The sequence below is a fragment of the Ictalurus furcatus genome, chromosome 11 (genome assembly GCF_023375685.1).
Source record: "Ictalurus furcatus strain D&B chromosome 11, Billie_1.0, whole genome shotgun sequence".
Lineage (NCBI taxonomy): Eukaryota > Metazoa > Chordata > Actinopteri > Siluriformes > Ictaluridae > Ictalurus > Ictalurus furcatus.
The window spans coordinates 15,775,076-15,793,561 of record NC_071265.1 but is presented as its reverse complement, the minus strand read 5'-3'; the positions used below and the strand labels follow the sequence as shown (position 1 = coordinate 15,793,561).

The following is an 18,486-nucleotide window of genomic DNA, read 5'->3' as shown; positions in this document are numbered from 1 at the left end:
AAAAACAACAAAAAAAAAACCTACAAAAACGTTATTTTTCTTGGTATGTTCTTCTTTAGTATATTTGGAGAACTTATTTTGGGGTTTATGGAGTACAATAGACTCTGTTAGGGGAAATATTATGGCATATATTAATCTCTGAAGGAGTTTGTTACAAGTGGTCATTGTTTTACGATGTCCAGGTGGTGGATTAGGTAATTAGGCTGCTGTTGGCGAGTCTCTGTGGTCATTGTCCCAGTTATTGACACTTAAAAAATTCTAGTACATTGGCCCTCATCCACTAAAAAAGTAGTCATCCATTACTGTTTTTCTACTTCCTTTTTACTGCTATATGTGTAATACCATCCTTCCCTTTTCAGCTGCTTATTAGTGATATTTCCCTATTCTCTCAGTTTAGTTTAGCTGCTGAATTGTTGCCTAAAGTAATCTCAGACTAATGGAATTAGCTGTCTTGTTTCAGTAGAAACTGATTGCCCATCTCCTTTGCTGTTTCTGTCTCCTGTAACGTCACAGGAGTTTCTTAATGAACATGGAAGCACCGAACCATTGCTGTAGTTAAGGTCAGTGTCAATCATCATTGATGACATAATCATCATTGGCATTCCATTCACAGCAAATGCAGGAGCAGTTACAGGAAGAGAAAAAAGAACAAGAGTGCAATCATCAGAAAGGCTGAGATGCACCATACATCCTGTCGACTTTATAGTACTGAAGGTGAGAATTTGACAAGCTTGTTTTACGTGGCTCATTTGCATCTGTAGTTAGAGTGCACTGTATGTTAGAGTTAAGAAAGAGGAGGCAAGTTGCTGGATGGTTGAAAGTCAAAATCCAAGTAAAGCCAAACAGATAGGTCTGTGATAGAGGAATATCCCACCCCGGATATTTCTGTTTATGTGCATGTTGTGTGATAAGTCTGCCTATGCTGATCGACTATTAAAATACTCAGATGATGGATTCAAACCAAGATTGTATTTGTAGGATCGCAAAACCCTCATGTGAATTCTGTAGCCCGTGTCAGTCCTGGGGTAAAGAATATTGCTCTTTGCGACCAAACTGTGTTAAATCCATAAGGGGGATTATCTCTACTCAGAGAATTCCTCCTTTAATTCGCACTGTGTTTCCAGACTTTTGGCGTTCAGCAGGTTTAATCCTATTTTCTCCACTACACTGACGTATTTTTCATGGCTTTGATTTTCTGGTTGGTCTGAGTGGACTGCATAAACTAAATGTGAGAAATCACTGCAAAGGGGGACAACATGGTCTTACTGCTCATAAAATGATTAATTCTGCAAGAAATCAAGCATCTAATAAGCTCTGGTAAGATGCCTTTATTTATATGAAATAACCGTTATGTGGCTAAGTTATTAGGGGGATTTTACCATATTTGCAGTGAAAATTCAAAGGGTCCATGAAAAATTAGACAGTCTGGCTGGTGGAAGTGTTTCTAATGACTTACAGTATGGGTACCAGAGAGACCGAGCAGATCTTTATTTTTGCAATTATTGCAATTATGTTAAGGCAAAATTGGACAAATGATTCTAGTCAGCATAACTATAAATATTTGGTTTTGTTGGGTGACAAGTGTTCATTTTTCATGTGTGGGTGCTGTAGCTGAAGGGCTGTAACATTGACGTATGGTCTAGTTTGCAAATGGTTGTCCTGTTTTGCATGATTTCCACCAGGACAAGCAATGACAATAAAAGAAACATAATTATTATGTTTAGATTGTTTTGCCCTATTTTAATTTGCTAGTGTGAAGTGCATATATGCTATTTCATAAAATCAGACTATCAGACTTTTGTCATTTATAGCTTTTGTCTTCCATGTTTCGTTGTTTGGGTGGAAAAACTCTTTATTTAATATAAGTATATAAATTGTTCTCATTCAGAAAGTTTTTTTTTTATTATGTCTGTATCTTAATTACCAGACTTGTATGTTTGGTAAGAGTTACATGGTAGTTCGAGCTTTGATAAATAGATTAGCTTGTCTCTGCAAAGCAGGAAAATGTAGCCATGGTACCAGGCAGAGAGTGGTTAAGCAAGTGAAAACATTAAGCCTCAATGGTCCAGACCAAATGCTGGGTGAGCCTTTAATCAGTACGATCACCTCTGACCTGACTAGCAAAGAAGCAGCTCAAGATGACAGAGGCAAACACGGTTTTACTACACACACGTACATTCACACCCAGCTAATTCAAGCAAGAATGCCCATAATTCCACATGCTATTCTCATACTACATATTTAGGATAAGAAGAAACAGTCACTCCTTTGAAATTGTGTCAGGCAGATCTGTAGGATTTAATGTCATGATTAACAGTGTGAAAATAATTTCTGCATGGTAGGTTGAGTTTTTTTTATGTCAAAACCCAGTCAGATGTTACTATATTGTAATGAGGAATGTGGGTCTGTTCTTTCCTTTGTAAAGATCAGGAAATTTATGATTAAGCTGCTCTTTTCAGAGAAATGAAAAAAAGGAGCAAAATTCTTACAAAAATCATAACTTAAGCAACAGTCACCTTTGTGACTGTTGCTTGTCAGGCTGTATGAACACGATCCCCGCTGTAAGCCATGTCACACTGTAGGATCTCAGTTGCCATTAATGTCAGACTGTTCGACAGTCAAAACACGAAAAACGGACGCAGGCAAGAAGACTCGTACAGAGTAGGAGAAGCCACACTACAGGACTGTGCCTCAAATCTTCTGACACTGGCAGAATTTAATCGTAGGAAAAATTTGATCGCAACGGTCATTAATCAGATGTCAGGAAGACGTGAAACTAGTGATCAAAGACTACAGATTTTGGCCTAGGATTATAGGAAACTTTTAGGATTCTCAAAATTTGTCTCAGACGACCAAATTATGACCAAAATCGTACAGTGTGAACCCAGCTTAAGTGTCAAAAAAGTATTACTAGAGTGTGAATTATACACCATTATATACCATGATCCTTGCTCAGATCTCTGCAGCATCAGTAACTCTTTACCCAAGAAACGTACTAACTTGAGATGACTGGTTTAGTAAATGAACTCATAAAGCAGTTGACACAGTTCCCAGTTTAAAGACTAAGCTAGATAGCAAATTTACAACAAAAGTTGTTTTTTTTTTGTTGTTGTTGTTGTTGTAATGTATAAGTAAATAAATATCAGAAAGGACAAAGGCTTGAATGTAAACACAGTTTGGATTCTTAGACCTTCTCGCAGTCATTGAGTACTTGCATGTCTGCTGCATTCAAGGGGAAAAGTGGGGACTGATACCCAGTTGCACAATGAAAGGGGATGCCGAGTGATGGAGTGAGTTTTTCTTTGGAATCAGCTAACCTCTTGATTGTCATGTTCTACTTAGCCATTGGTCTGCAGTTGATACCTTGCATTCAGATGCACAAAGTCTCTATTAATGACTTACAGACCTAGGACGTGAATTGGGGCCTGCTATCTGAAATGCTTTCAGGGATGCCAAACTATCGGAAAATTTGTTGAAATACTTTAGCCGTTTTGAAAGCTGTTGACAGAGCAAGAAGGGGAATTAGCTGCTATGACTTGGCAAACCAATCTGTGGCTACTAGGATGGGTTCTATTGCTATGTGTGACCAATGACATTTAGCAATGGAGAGTGGGTAAAGGTAACAGGCTGATAAGATTATATGGACTCTTGCTTTTGCATATGTGGAACAGGATTTAATGCATTTGTAAACATCCAACATTATGGATTTCCACCAGTATTTGGTGCTAGGTAGTTGATGGGTCTTGGGGAGGCCTGGATATCCTGTGGTTACTGACAAATGGGCCCAAGTGATTCATTTATTGCAAATGTGAGTGGGCACATACATTTTGTTCTCAGGGCATTGCAGAGGAATGGGATGGTTTTCTCTGGCCTGAAGAATTTCTGTATATACAGTACATCCCAAGTGACACTACAAAACAACATTCAGGGAGAATGTGGCTAGAGGTTTCAGAGGAGGTGAGTACCAGCATGAAAAATACATCACCCTCTGTGCTCTTAGAGCAGAGACATATGATAAGATGAAAAGAATATTGCAGATATAATTGATGAAAAAACTGGTCTTGGCTTGTCAGTGCTGCAAAAGTAGAAAGAAATAGCACACATTTTAGGAGCATCAAGTATTTCTCCCCCATCTCAGAGCCATCTAAATCTACCACAAAAGGTTGCGATGGGTCAGGGAGATTCAAAATAAGACTGGTAGTAGGCCTACCTGAGGTGGTTAGAGAACTGCTAATCTGAGTTGTGGCAGGAGTACTGCAATGGTACTAAAACTACTAAAGAACCACCTATAGAATTTTGTAAAGCCCATTTCTGCATGTCTTTCATGGGTTTAGAGTTTACCCACTCAGTATCACCATGCACCTATTTTTTGTCTATGAAAACAAGCTCCTTGCTTATTATGTAGCCTAGAAAATGTTCAACATAAAATTCACACTCTCCCGCTTTCACAAAAAGTAGTTATTTAAGAGTCTTTGGTGGATACACTAATGTGTTCTCTATGTTTCCTTTAGGGAAAGAAAGTATATTAAAATGTTGTCTATGAATGCTATTACAAAAGTTCCAAGCATGTACCCAAGAACATCATACATGAATGCCTCAACAACTGAGGGGCACTGACCAAACCATATGTCATGATCAAATATTTATAGTGTCCGGAGATGGTACTGAAGGTGGTCTTCCAATCTTCATCCCTACCAAATATGAAAGGGTCATTGAAACAATAATGGCCAAAGGATCAAGACCTTGTTATGATGAAGGGGCTTATGCACTCTGGTCAAACTCAAATCTATGACACCAGAAGCTTGATGCTTACAGTAGAGCCACCCATGGTGAATTGATCTAAGGGGAGAGGTCAGACAAAGAGCAATCCGATGCCCTCCCCCATGAAGTGAGTCCTGATAAAAATATTGAGTGTATCCTCATCATCTCCAGTATCATCTCTGGAGTCAGGCCTAGCGTTGTGTCTGAAGATGAGGGCCTTTTGATCAGACCACCCTCATAACCTGGTAGGTTTTATCCCAAAATGGTGACAGGGAGCCATTTTTGGGCTTGTGGGCTCACCACATACAGGATGAATGGTGGGGTTGGGTGGGTGGCAGACATGTGATGGACAGTTTTTTAAAAAAAATCGTGTTGCAAATATATGGGAATCACACTCCTCAGACTCCCTGGAAAAGTTTATTTCAGAGTTCTAGAGCGTAGACTCCATTGTTGATCAATGGACTTCTGGAATCCTCATGAATCCTAAGTCTACATGTAAGTAATGCTAAGTCTACATGTATTTTGTAGATTTGGAGAAGGCTTACAATTGTTTGCGTTGACGTTTACAGGGTATATTGATGTTGTGGTATCTGGATTGATACTTTATGTAAGAGCTTTGTTCTCAATCTTGGCATTAAGGCAAAACCATTTAAGATGGTCCCATATGGAAACACTAAAGATGTGCACCTACAAAAAAAAAAAAAAAACAAACAAACAAAAACAGTTTAAACCCAAGACTCACCCTGGCTTCAGTGGACAATATAAGTTTTGGAACTGCTGCTGTAATCATGAAGGCTATCCTGTGCATATCTCAGGACCCTTATTCACAAAAATATAGAAATACAAGGCATGGTTAGAGCTAAACAACTGTCATACAAAGCCTAGTAAGGTCACTGACACAATGCAGGGGTGAAATGTCAAATATGCAAATATGTGGAGAGAGTCTTGGCTATCTAAGGAAGTGTTTGTAATTGTTAACAGGTATGTTGAATTAGAAGTCTGAAGATTGTGAACAGGGATATGCTGCTTGTGAGTCTTGTGAACAATTATATGATGTGGTTTGTTGTTTACAGGCTACTTGGAAAGCGTGAGAAATGTAGGTTTTTAATTTCAGAGGCAGGTGCTGACAGACATAATGTACATGTAATGAGTGACTCCAGCTTAAGTCAGTATCAACAGTTAAGACATAGTATGGATCATGGTACGGGTTTTGAAAGTGTCACTTGTGTTGCATCTGGGTTAAAATATTATAGCATTTTCTAATAAAACTATTCCACGTATGATCATTGTCTTCACTTACGTTGGTGTGGGATGTTAATGTCTTAATTACAGGAGACAGAGCCGCTCAAACGCCATGTAATGCTCACAATATTTTCCTATTTATAATAAAACATGATTAGTTTTATTAGCATAGATCTACATAGATAGAGCTACAAAGTATTTCTTTGTGTCCCCTTTTTTTTTAAAACCTCATGCATTCATTGCTATTATCATATAAGGACAGGAATTTGGAACACAGACCTACAAGTGAAAAACTTTATAGTCTAGTATCAAATATATTATCACATTATTTAGTCTTCCTTTTGCAATGTTACTGTGTACTGTGTTGTAATTAAATAAATAAATAAATAAATCCAACAAAATAGCCATGAAATTGCTTCATTGCTAACCAGCTGACTTCTAAATGTCATCAGATTGGAGCTCCACATGCAGACGGGGCTCACGGTTGCCTGTTCAGCTTGTTGGTGGTCGATTTGCCCTTTAAATTGCACTGCTTCAGGCCCAAACAACTCCTGCTTTGTGTGCCAGCTTTGCGAGACACAAGCTCAGTGCTTGGTGCTCTATCAAATCCCAAACCCTAGAAATAGGCCCTCTGTTCTGTTAAACAAAAAGAGACTTTCTGAGAACTGGAGAAAAATAGTTTGGTTTGAAGGCAGATTTGACAGGCTAGGAAAATGTTTGGTTTCTTCCTGGATGGATTAAATTAAATCAGCCTTTACCTAATGTATGTCTGGTTCTTTTGGTGAGTTAAACCTAGTTTCACGCAACTAGAGTGCAGGCCCAAAATATGTTTAATTTATAACTGTGACATTTTATTTCCTTTATTTCTTTAATCTAAGTGATATTTAGATTGAACTTTGACCGTATTTTTATTTATTTATTTATTTTTTACCAGAATACATTTGTATGTACTGTATCTTACATTTATGATTTATTCATTGTCTGCTTGGAGAGAGTGACTAATTGCCTGGTCTTTCTCCCGTGGTCCTAGATAGAAATCATTCATTCTGTTTTTGGTCTTTGTGGCTTCTCTGACACTGTGACAAATCTGTCTCTGTCTCGACATCCCGATTTGGGTGCAACAAACATTTTCTGGCTGAGCATTAAATATATTCTGGCTGTCATAGCAGCTTTTACTGGTGATAGCTCAACTAGCCCAGCTGAACACATAAACATAACAACTGTTTATCACTTAAGCAACTGCAACTAGTTCATCTCTTTGCAAGTCAGCTCATGTTAGTCCTTCTGGCGAAGCGTTACATTTTTCTTAATGCCCCATTGCCATAGGCTGAGAAGCACAGTGTATGAATCTTTGTTTAAAATGAACCTCTTGTTTTTGTAACCTTCTATGCAGACATTTACTACCCTTTTATAGAGGAGAAGAGAGCGCTAAATTGCATTGAATACTCATTGACATCATTCGGAGAGGAAAATGCAAATTTGTTTAAATCTATCTCCCAGAAATTAAGCCTGATATGTAGAGCCTTCTAAGTAAAACTATCCAAGTTGCTTCTATGCAACGAGCCGTGACTAAAATGTGCAGAGTCAGTCGGTGGTGACACGGCTTATTATTCCGATATTCATGTCTCAATAACACAGAGTCGAGCACTACAAACAGGATATTTTCTGATCCAGTCCTACATATTTTGCTCATTTTTTAATGCAAGTAGCTCAGTCAAGTTTTAATAAACACATGCAGCAGACAATGTACCATAAGACATACATAACACATGAACAATATTCAATCTAAAACAATATCCAATCTAAATCTAAAGTCTAAAGTCCATACACAGCACTAAGGCCAAAACCAAGAAAAAAAAAGGTACAACAAAAGCCTTAATCTGGACTAAAAACATTTGAAACTTTTCAAGTTTTTAACATTGTAACTTAGACCCTAATTCCCACCCAAGGAGTAAACTAGTAGACCAATTAAGTAAAGTCTCTAGTTAGAAAGACTAGGTATCTTTATCTTTTTCATTTTCCATGAATGAACTCCATGTGTTATTTCAACATGTATTTTCTCACAACATATACTACCATATCTGTTAATGTGTATATTGTAAAATATATCGTAAAATACTTGGAACCATGTATTTCATAAATAAAGCAGTAATGCTGAGCAGTTTTAAGTGGTTACCGACGCAATGCAGGACTTTTGAGCCTTTTTTAAAAAAAAATTATTATTATTATTTTTTTATCTCTTAGTAGTATTAAATCATTCACTTCTTTCCAATGCCATATTGTTGTTAAACTTCATACAAAAGAAGTCATAGTAAAAACTATGTAAAAAAAAAAGGCAATGTATCGAAGAGTAATTTTTCAGCTACTTCAAGTTCCGATTAATGTCATCAGCCACCCAAGGACATGATAAACTTTCTTTCCTGGAGGGTAGGTGGTACAAGTCTGCCATTACACTGACTTCATCAGCAATGGCGCATTAACTGCAGGGTTTTTTTTTTTTTTTTTTGTGAGAACATAGCTTCTATTTAGAATACACTCTCTTTATCCCAAAGACTTCAGGCAAGAGGAAGATGCCACAAACTTACAAAATGCGAAAAAGAGATAAGGAGGAACAAGGGGAGCATTCTATTTTTTTTTTAGCCAGGGTCTTTTTAGGCTGGAGGGAACTGTCTGTAGCATGCATCACCTTTCAGTTTGCGTTCATAAAGTCCATCCACACACACTTCTCACGTAATGCCATGCTGCGCCAGTACAAATAACATCAGACATTTCAGGCAGTCATTTCTTTATTTTCCAAATCCTCACCCCACACACTCACATTTCACCCAAAATGCGTTGTTTCATACACATATACACTACATGTTAATAGATAAATGTATTTATACAAACCAACTCATGAAAATTCACAAACTTTTTTTAGGAAAGGTTTTTCTTAAAATGTAAAATCTTTAAGAAAGATTTAACTCAATATAAGTTTTAGAAACATGTTATGTGACTTCAATTTGGTCGATGAAGAATTTTTTATAACTGTATTCACTACATCACAGACTTAATGTTAAGGAATTATACATTTTTATTGAATTTACAGATATGTTTATATCATTTACCTACACATATAATGCAATGTTTAATTAGGGAAATGTTTAATTAACACTTTAAATATATTTTACCACATAATATAAGGCTCAAATTCCTGTTTAGTTCAGTCTGTCTTTAATGATGAAGTGATGTTAGGCATCACTAAGTGAGTTAATGACTGTGCACTGTGTGAGTTGCATTTAAATAAACATTTACTAAGTTTGTAGTGGTTAGCACGTTCGCTTCATATCGGGGGTTCGATTCCCACCGTGGCCCTGCGTGTGCGGAGTTTGCATGTTCTCCCTGTGCTGCGGGGGTTTCCTCCGGGTACTCCGGTTTCCTCCCCCAGTCCAAAGACATGCATGGTAGGCTGATTGGCGTGTCTAAAGTGTCCGTAGTGTATGAATGGATGTGTGAGTGTGTATGTGATTGTGCCCTGCGATGGATTGGCACCCTGTCCAGGGTGTACCCCGCCTTGTGCCCGATGCTCCCTGGGATAGTCTCCAGGTTTCCCCGTGACCCTGAAGGAAGGATAAGCGGTATAAGATGGATGGATGGATGGATGGATTTACTAAGTTTGCTAAAGTTTCTATGAAGGTTAGACTACAACCTTCCAAAAATATTTTTCTCACATAAAGCTACTTTGGTGTTACATTTATAGTAAATGCATGTCTAAATCAATTTTCTTGTTATTCTGATAAACATGCAAGTAAAATCTATGACTTCAATTCGCTTAAAGTATGCACTGTTTTGCTGGTTTCAATGCATTGTTTGCAGATTATGTTTACAAATATGCTGAATATATTATAAAGTAAAGGATAAAATAATTTAACATTTTGATGTTAAAGATTCCTCAAATATAGTAAATAAACAGCTCAGTACAGCAAGACAGCTAGAATACATGAATACAATTCAAATAACTAAGTGATGTTAGTCCTCAATAAGTCAGTTAATGACTGTGTACTGTGTTACATTTGCTAAGTTTGCCAAAGTTTCCATGAACTTCCATGAAAATATTCCAAAAATATTTTTCCACCAATATTCTAAAACATCTGCTGTAACAACAATTTGCTCACAGTGGAAACATAGAAACTAAAAATGTTGCAACAATGTTGTAGGAATGGGAATATTATGTAAAAATGTTCTTAGGACACTCAGATAAGTTGGTAGACTGAACATTAATGGAAACAAAAGTTTCCATTAGAATCATAATGTTCTGAAAACATTCTGCTAACCTAAACTGAGATAAACCGGCCTAATTAAATGGCCTAATTGTAACAACACAAAATCTTCTTCAAGTTATCACAGAAATGACAGAAATCAGGTCATCAACAGCTTACAATTCATGTAATAATGCAATTAAACTGAAAAGCATTATAATACGTTAAGACTGGTAAATCAGGACTTTAGTGCAGACCTCAGTCTCACACGTGTTGGATGTGAATATGCATTTTGCTCGGGGCTCTAACAGCAAGAATGTCTGAATTGCTTCTCTGTTGGACCAAGGAACAACAGGTTAGCTTGTTAAGCAAATGATATTTGTAATTTGTGTGTGTGTGTGTGTGTGTGTGTGTGTGTGTGTGGTGGTGGGGTGGGGGGTTTGGTGGTGGGGGGACATGACAAAATAAAAAAAAATCTTTTGAAGAATTGTTCAGAGGAGTGTTAACTTTTCAGTATTTTCTCTTAAAATAACAATACAGTTGAAACCATGCATCAATTATGAAATTTCATTTTCAAGTAGAAGCAAGAGAAAAAAGCCTGGGGCAATACTTAGGCATGGGTGTGAATTTAGAGTTCATGCACATTCCTGACTTAATTACATTTTTATCGGTTGCATTAAGATTTATGTTTAGACATGTTTCCAAAATGCAAACACACACAATCAAGCTTGTACTCACACACATCCTCATGCACATGAACACAGAAAAACAATATTCCACTCCAGTACTGTTATAACAACTGGGGGGGAAATGCTTCACTATAGAACTTAAGTAAATGTAATGAGAACCATTTTGTTTAAAATTCTCACATGAAGCTACTCTGGCATTACATTTATAGTGAATACATGTCTACATCAAGTTTCTTGTTATTCTGGTAAATATGCAACTAAAATCTATGACTTCAGTTCAATTAAATTATGCACTTTGCTTGTTTGAACGCAATGATGATGATTACAATTGTGCTGAACATGTTATAAAGTAAAGGATAAAATAATTTAACATTTTGATGTTAAAGATTCCTCAAATATAGTAAATAAACAGCTCAGTGCAGCAAGACGGGTAGAATACATGAATACATTTCAAATATATGCCAAAGCATTTTCTGACTTCTTAAGCGTTAACTATTTTAAAAATGCTTTAGCTTTTAGTTGACATGAGGCATAATTAATAACTGAAATACATCTGGGTATTTATCTCTCTATGTGTGTGTGTGTGTGTGTGATAGAGAGAGAGAGAGAGAGAGAGAGAGAGAGAGAGAGAGATAGAGAGAGATATGGTCATCATGCTCCAACATTTAGAATTTACTCTTCCCTTTTTTTGGAGCCACAGTAGCAGTAATTGTTTCTTGGATGTTTAGAACAAATAATGTTTTATGCAGGCTGAGTGGAACTAAAGATCAAACAGTAGTTAGCCCTAAGCCAGTTTCAGTTTAGAGATGTGCAAATCCATTAAAAAGAGTCTTTTGTAAAATGGGAATGGTGACGTCAAATGAACTCTATAAAAGTATAAAGTCATCATTTAGGAGGACAACTCAGGAAAAGGCAAACAACTTTTCTTCCCCTCTCTTGAATATTTTCACTGGTGTGTCTTTGGCATTAAGTTCAGCTGGCCTACAAGCCGGATTGCCCCTGAGTTATTTTATTTGGTCACTTTAACCTAGCTGAGCTCACGAACTGACTACTTATTGAGATCTCTGTGTTGATTTGTTGCGCATAACAATATGTTGGACATGCTTGAGTACAGTCATTACCAGGTGAGATACAACTTTAGTCCTTGATCTTATATTTATAATTTGATCCAGGGCCTTGTTGTTTAGACTTTTAGATCTGTCTTATGATTTAATTTCTGTAACAAGTGTCGTTTCTCCTTCCTGCAGGTGCAGACTCATTTGGATAGCCTCAATAAGTACCACCTCCAGCAGAGTCCAAGGCAGCAGGTGAAGCACTATCTGCCTAGCACACTTGGGGCTAAGCTCAGCCCTCCATTAAACAGTCAGCATCCGGAGCACGGCATGCCCCCCGGCCCCGGAGCCAGCGCCCCCAACAGCCCTATGGCCCTTCTCACCCTCACCAACAACTGCGAGAAAGAGGTAACTCACCATACTTTTAATAAAAGTGACTATAGTTTTGTCATAAATTTAACACAGATTATGTTTAGTTCATTTTGACCTGAGATCGACATGCTAAACCAGAATGTAAAGGTTACTGATATTTGTAAATATGAAGGAAAAAAGCTTTTCAGTTCCTGTCACATGATCTACATTTGTTTCGCTCTTATTATTGGTTTGCTTTTATTGTTAATAATTGTTAATAAAAATGAACTTTTTTTTTTTTTTTTTCAATTTAGTGATACTAAATGAAAGGGGCTGGACTGAGATTTGGATTCTGAAGCACATTCACTTCTTTTGTGTAGATCATTCATCAACATAGATTATGAAAATGCTATAACTGCATATTCAGTCATGGTTTATGGTTTATAAAGTGTTATTCATATATTATCTTTTTTGCTTATATGTTCTTCTGCTGCTCTAGATGGATGACGTAATTGAAGACATTATCAGTTTGGAGTCAAGTTATAATGATGACATCCTTGGATTAATGGATGCAGGACTTCAAATCCCAAATACGGTAAACTATCAGAAATATGATCATAATCTTTCATTTGTTTCAATAATTTCTGTCTGTGTATATTAATTTTAAGGTTTGACTCCTTTTTAGATCCCAGTTTCTGCAAATCTACTTGACGTCTATAGTAATCATGCACTTCCTCCAGCTGGAGTCACCATTGGGAATTCCTGCCCGTCTAGTTTACCTAATGTGAAAAGGGAATTCTCAGGTATATCAGCTTCCATTATGTCTGTAATAATTCTGCCTAGAGCACCCATTAAAGCTATTTAAGCAGAGTTCCTCATAAATTTGTCAGAATTAAACTCATAAAAAATGTCAGAATTCTCATAAACCTCCCATAAACAATATCATATTAAATGGGAACTGAGAGCGGTTTTATTTAAATAAAAAAATTAAAATAACAAACTATCCACATTGTGTGCAATTTTAAGTGCACATTTGCAACGATAAATAAAATCTATATTGTACCAAATGATCCCAGCTCCTGACATGATGCACGTGGACCAACCTGGACCATGTGGCAAGTTTGACTCTTATGAGAGGCCCGAAGGCCTTCCAGTAGGTATGTTTCCCTCTGCTTGGCAAACACATGTATAAGTCTTAGATTAGAGTTAACCATATGATGTGTCTTCACACATATTACTATATTTCATCGAGCGAAAGAATACACAGTCTTTTTTTTTATCAGGATAGTGCATGTTAAATGCATTTTCTTTCTGTAATAAATGTAATTGTGATTGGTGAAAAATTGCACACAATTTGGATGCCTGATTACGAAAAGATATGCTGATAAACATGTCCTATTGCAGAATAATAAGTGTTCCAAATTGTAAGTTATACAGTATATTATATATAATTTTTATTATAAAGATTTTTTTTATTTTTTATTTATTTATTTTTTTAAGAAGCAGAAGTCAGAGCTTTGGCAAAAGAGAGGCAAAAGAAGGACAACCACAACCTGAGTAAGAATAATTCTTATATAATTCAAACACAGTTTGCCTTTTCTGCCATGGTCAATATGCTCCCTGTCTAACAAACATGCTTCTTTTTTCCTCTCTTCCTAGTTGAACGAAGACGGCGCTTTAACATAAATGACAGAATTAAAGAACTTGGGACTTTAATTCCCAAATCTAATGATCCGTAAGTCAACCAGCTAGCTATAATTGCCAACATTAAAAATCACATTAAGGCTACTTAAAAGTAAACCAAAAGGATTTCTCCTTTTGAATAGAATAAAAAGAAAATCATTTAAGCATTGATAGAGAAATGTGATATGGGTTTACTTATGGGTTTACTTTGGGTTTTATAGCGACATGAGGTGGAATAAAGGAACTATTCTAAAGGCCTCAGTGGACTATATCAAGAAGCTACAGAGAGAGCAGCAGAGAGCAAAAGAGCTGGAGAGCAGACAGAAGAGACTGGAGCACACCAACAGACACCTCATGCTTCGCATTCAGGTACACAAAATGAATTATTCATTTGCAAAAATATGGTTTTATACTGGTATCCATACTAAAGCTTTGAAGCAATAACTCTTGGAAGCTCAGGACAGTACAAAACATTCATTACACTTCAGTAATAGATTAAGTAGAAATGATAATATATTGAAATATACTGTATAATATGTAGTAGAAATATATAATACAGTATACACATTACCCTTGCAAGGCTCATTTTCTGATTTGTATTGGGTGTAAAATGAGAATATACAGTGCCCTCCACTAATATTGGCACCCTTGGTAAATATGAGCAAAGAAGGCTGTGAAAAATTGTCTTTATTGTTTAATCTTTTTATCTTTTGGTCAAAAATTCACAAAAAATACTCTGCGCTCATGGATATCAAACAATTGCAAACACAACACAGGTTTATAAATAAATAAATAAATAAATAAATAAATAATTGTTAAATATAGGTGTGCAAGAATGATTGGCACTCCTATGAATTCATATGAGAAAAATATATTTGAAGTATATTCCCATTGATATTTTACATTTTTTTAGTACACCTGGGTGACTAGGAACAGGAAATTGTTCAAACATGACTTCCTGTTTCACAGGGGTATAAATATGAGGTAAGACAGGCCAAATTCCCTTAGTCGTTCATAACAATGGGTAAGACCAAGGAAAATAGCTGTGATGTGCGGCAAAAGGTTGTTGAGCTTCACACAATGGGAAGTGTCTATAAGAAAATAGCACAAGCATTGAAAATGTCCATTTCCACCATCAGGGTAATAATTAAGAAGTTCCAGTCAACTGGAAATGTTAGGAATCAACCTGAAAGAGGATGTGTGTCAATATTTTCTCAACGCACTGTGAAGAGGATGGTTTGAGTGACCAAAAATCTCCAAGGATCACAGCTGGAGAATTGCAGAAGTTAGTTGCATCTTGGGGTCAGAAAGTCTCCAAAACTACAATCTGAAGTTACCTACAAGACCCTTGAGTTGCTTGGAAGGGTTTCAAGAAAAAAGCCTCTACGTTTTTTGCCAGACACTTCAAATGGGATCGGGTTTGATGGTCAGATGAAACCAAAATAGAGCTTTTTGGTAATAAACACCAGAGGTGGTTTTGGAGCACACAGAAAGGCAGCCATATGGAAAAGTCCCTCATGTCCAGGGTTAAATATGGTGGTGGATCTTTAATATTTTGGGGCTGTTTTTCTGTCAGAGGACCTGGACATTTTGTTAGGATACATGGCATCATGGACTCGATCAAATATCAACAGATATTAAATGAAAACCTGACTGCCTCTGCCAGAAAGCTTCAAATGGACCGTGGTTGGATCTTCCAGCAGGACAATGATCCAAAACATACATCAACATCAACACAAAAATGGTTTACTGACCACAAAATCAAGGTCCTGCCATGACCATCCCAGTCCCCTGACCTGAACCCCATAGAAAACCTTGGGGTGAACTGAATTGGAGAGTCCACCAGCATGGACCTCGAAATTTGAAGGATCTGGAGAGATTCTGTATGGAGGAACGGTCTCAGATCCCTTGCCCTCCAACCTCATCAGGCATTAAATGAGAAGACTCAGAGCTCTTAGCTTGGCAAAGGGGAGGTAGCACAGAGACTAAAATGGTGCCAATAACTGTTGCACACCTATAAATAACAAAGTGTTGTTTTTTTTTTGATAAACCTGTGCTGTATTTGCAATTGTTTGATGTCCATGAGAGCAGAGTATTTTTGTGAATTATTTGAACAAAAGATCAACAGGGGGGCGCGCGGTGGCTTAGTGGTTAGCATGTTCGCCTCACACCGCCAGGGTTGGGGTTCGATTCCTGCGGCTCTGTGTGTGCAGAGTTTACATGTTCTCCCCGTGCTGCGGGGGTTTCCTCCCCCAGTCCAAAGACATGCATGGTAGGCTGATTGGCGTGTGTGTGTGTGTGCGCGCGCGTGTGCGCGTGTGCGTGCGTGTGTGATTGTGTCCTGCAATGGACTGGCACCCTGTCCAGGGTGTACCCCGCCTTGTGCCCCATGCTCCCTGGGATAGGCTCCAGGTTTCCCTGTGACCCTGAAAAGGAGTAAGTGGTTGAAGATGGATGGATGGAAGATGAACAGGTTAAACAATAAAGACAATTTTTCACGGCCTTCTTTGCTCATATTTACCAAGGATGCCAATTTAGTGGAGAGCACTGTTGGTTTAGAGTAATGAATATGTACATTTATGGGTCAGGAGCTGGAGATGCAGGCTCGTGCTCATGGCCTGGCTGTAGGAGGCTCCTCAGCGCTCTGCTCCACTGAGTTGGTGGCCTGCGCCATCAAAGAAGAACCCATCAGCTACACAAGCTGCTCATCCGACCTGTACACACGTTCACACCTCTCCAGCCCGGATCATTCTCGGCCCACCACTCTGGACCTCAACAATGGCACTATTAGCTACAGTGACAGCACCACAGAGGAGGCAGAGACAGAGCTCTATGCAAGCCACAAAGAATCATCAGCCAAGCTAGACGACATGTTTCTGGAGAACACTCTGTCACCAGTGGGCACCAGTAACCTGCTGCTCTCCTCAGGTTCCCCCACACACTCCAATGACAGCAGCAGACGAAGCAGCACGAGCACAGAGGAACAGGACAAGGGCTGTTAGCACTGCTAATGAACTTTTAACAACGCTTTATGACCATTATTGTTTTTGTTGTTGGATTGATTGTACTGGCAATACTGTGGTGTTGTCGGTCTATACAAAAAATATATTGTCTAAATGCTGACTGCAAATATGCCCAGGATTCTTGATTATGCTAGTAGTGTATTCAAAGATGTTTCTGTGCACTCCTAAAGATATACAAGGATTTGGAACACAGTTGGGATTTTGGGGATTTTTTGAAATGTTATTTGTTATTTTAATTATTTTTAAAAATTCTGTTACGTCCAGTGTTTTTCTCACAAGTCTGATTCCATTTTAGCCATGATTTTTGATATTTATATATTAAAAAAATTAGACACGACAAAAAAAAAGAAAAGAGAAACATTAGTTATGCCATGACACCTCATCCAAGTTTGTACTTGCATTATACTGTATATTATTAGCATATCTGTAATCTGTCATATATATGTATATCCCCTTACTCAAATTAAGTTTTACAAAAGTACCAATTTTTACAAAAATGAGTTATTCCTAAAGGATATAGATGATAACTATAGACTAACAATAATAAATAGGTTAATAATTAATAGGGTTTTCTTCAATCTGTAGTGTATCCATTAGTAATCAACCAGTATATATGTATATATATTTTTTTTATTTAGTCATCAGAAAGCACATAAATATGTACATAGAGGCATGTGGTTATAAACTGAAAATGGACAGAAATAATGGTTATTAAAATTTAGTTATTGAATTAGTTACGCAATATTTACTATATTGCATTCTCTATGTTCTTTTTCTAATGTGTTTTATTAAAAAGTGGAAAGTTCAACTTCTGATTACTCCCCACGATATATTTGTTTACATGGTAAATATATAAGTTTGGAATTTGAGGTATTTGCTCATTATTCATGTGCTCAGTATTAACTTATGTGATTTTATATACTGTAACTACAGGGTTTTTTTTTTCTCAATTTCTTGGAGGTACACTCAGATAAGGGGGTTCTTTGAACACTTAAAGGTTCATAGCTTCTTAAAATTGGTCTTAAAATTGAACGCTTAAGGGTTCTTTTTCCAAGAATTTTACATAGATATATAGTTATATAAATATGAATCATTAGTTCACCACTGAGAGACCTTGAAAGAAGTGCTTTTAATTTAAGATATGTAATATCTTATCTTTATATATATATATATATATATATATATATATATGTGTGTGTGTGTGTGTGTGTGTGTGTGTGTGTGTGTGTGTGTGTGCGTGTGTTTGGTGTCAAACTAAAAATGTCACCTACACATGCACACACAATGACAATTTGCATTATTTGGAATCATAAGTTAATCTAAAAGTATTAGCATTAGCAATTTCACACAATAACACAATATTATATAAAAAAATATTGCTTAATACAAACATGAATGCTTTAAAAAGAAGTAATGTGTAATTATAGAAATTATAAAATTGTTTTTC

General features: G+C 37.0%; 1 protein-coding gene across 2 annotated transcripts; it reads left to right on the top strand.

Annotated features, from left to right (window-relative positions):
• Nucleotides 1–11,296: 11,296 nt before the first annotated feature.
• On the top strand, nt 11,297–17,130 carry mitfa (melanocyte inducing transcription factor a). 2 transcript variants are annotated; one of them, XM_053636838.1, is made up of 9 exons: nt 11,297–12,054; nt 12,178–12,390; nt 12,833–12,928; nt 13,019–13,136; nt 13,410–13,490; nt 13,834–13,890; nt 13,993–14,068; nt 14,238–14,385; nt 16,605–17,130. In XM_053636838.1, the coding sequence occupies exons 1-9, from the start codon at nt 12,022–12,024 to the stop codon at nt 17,016–17,018; spliced, it is 1,236 nt and encodes a 411-aa protein (XP_053492813.1). In that variant the 5' UTR covers nt 11,297–12,021; the 3' UTR covers nt 17,019–17,130. The 2 variants fall into 2 exon arrangements, with proteins under 2 accessions (XP_053492813.1, XP_053492814.1); XM_053636839.1 differs by lacking the exon at nt 13,410–13,490.
• The last annotated feature ends 1,356 nt before the right edge of the window (nt 17,131–18,486 follow it).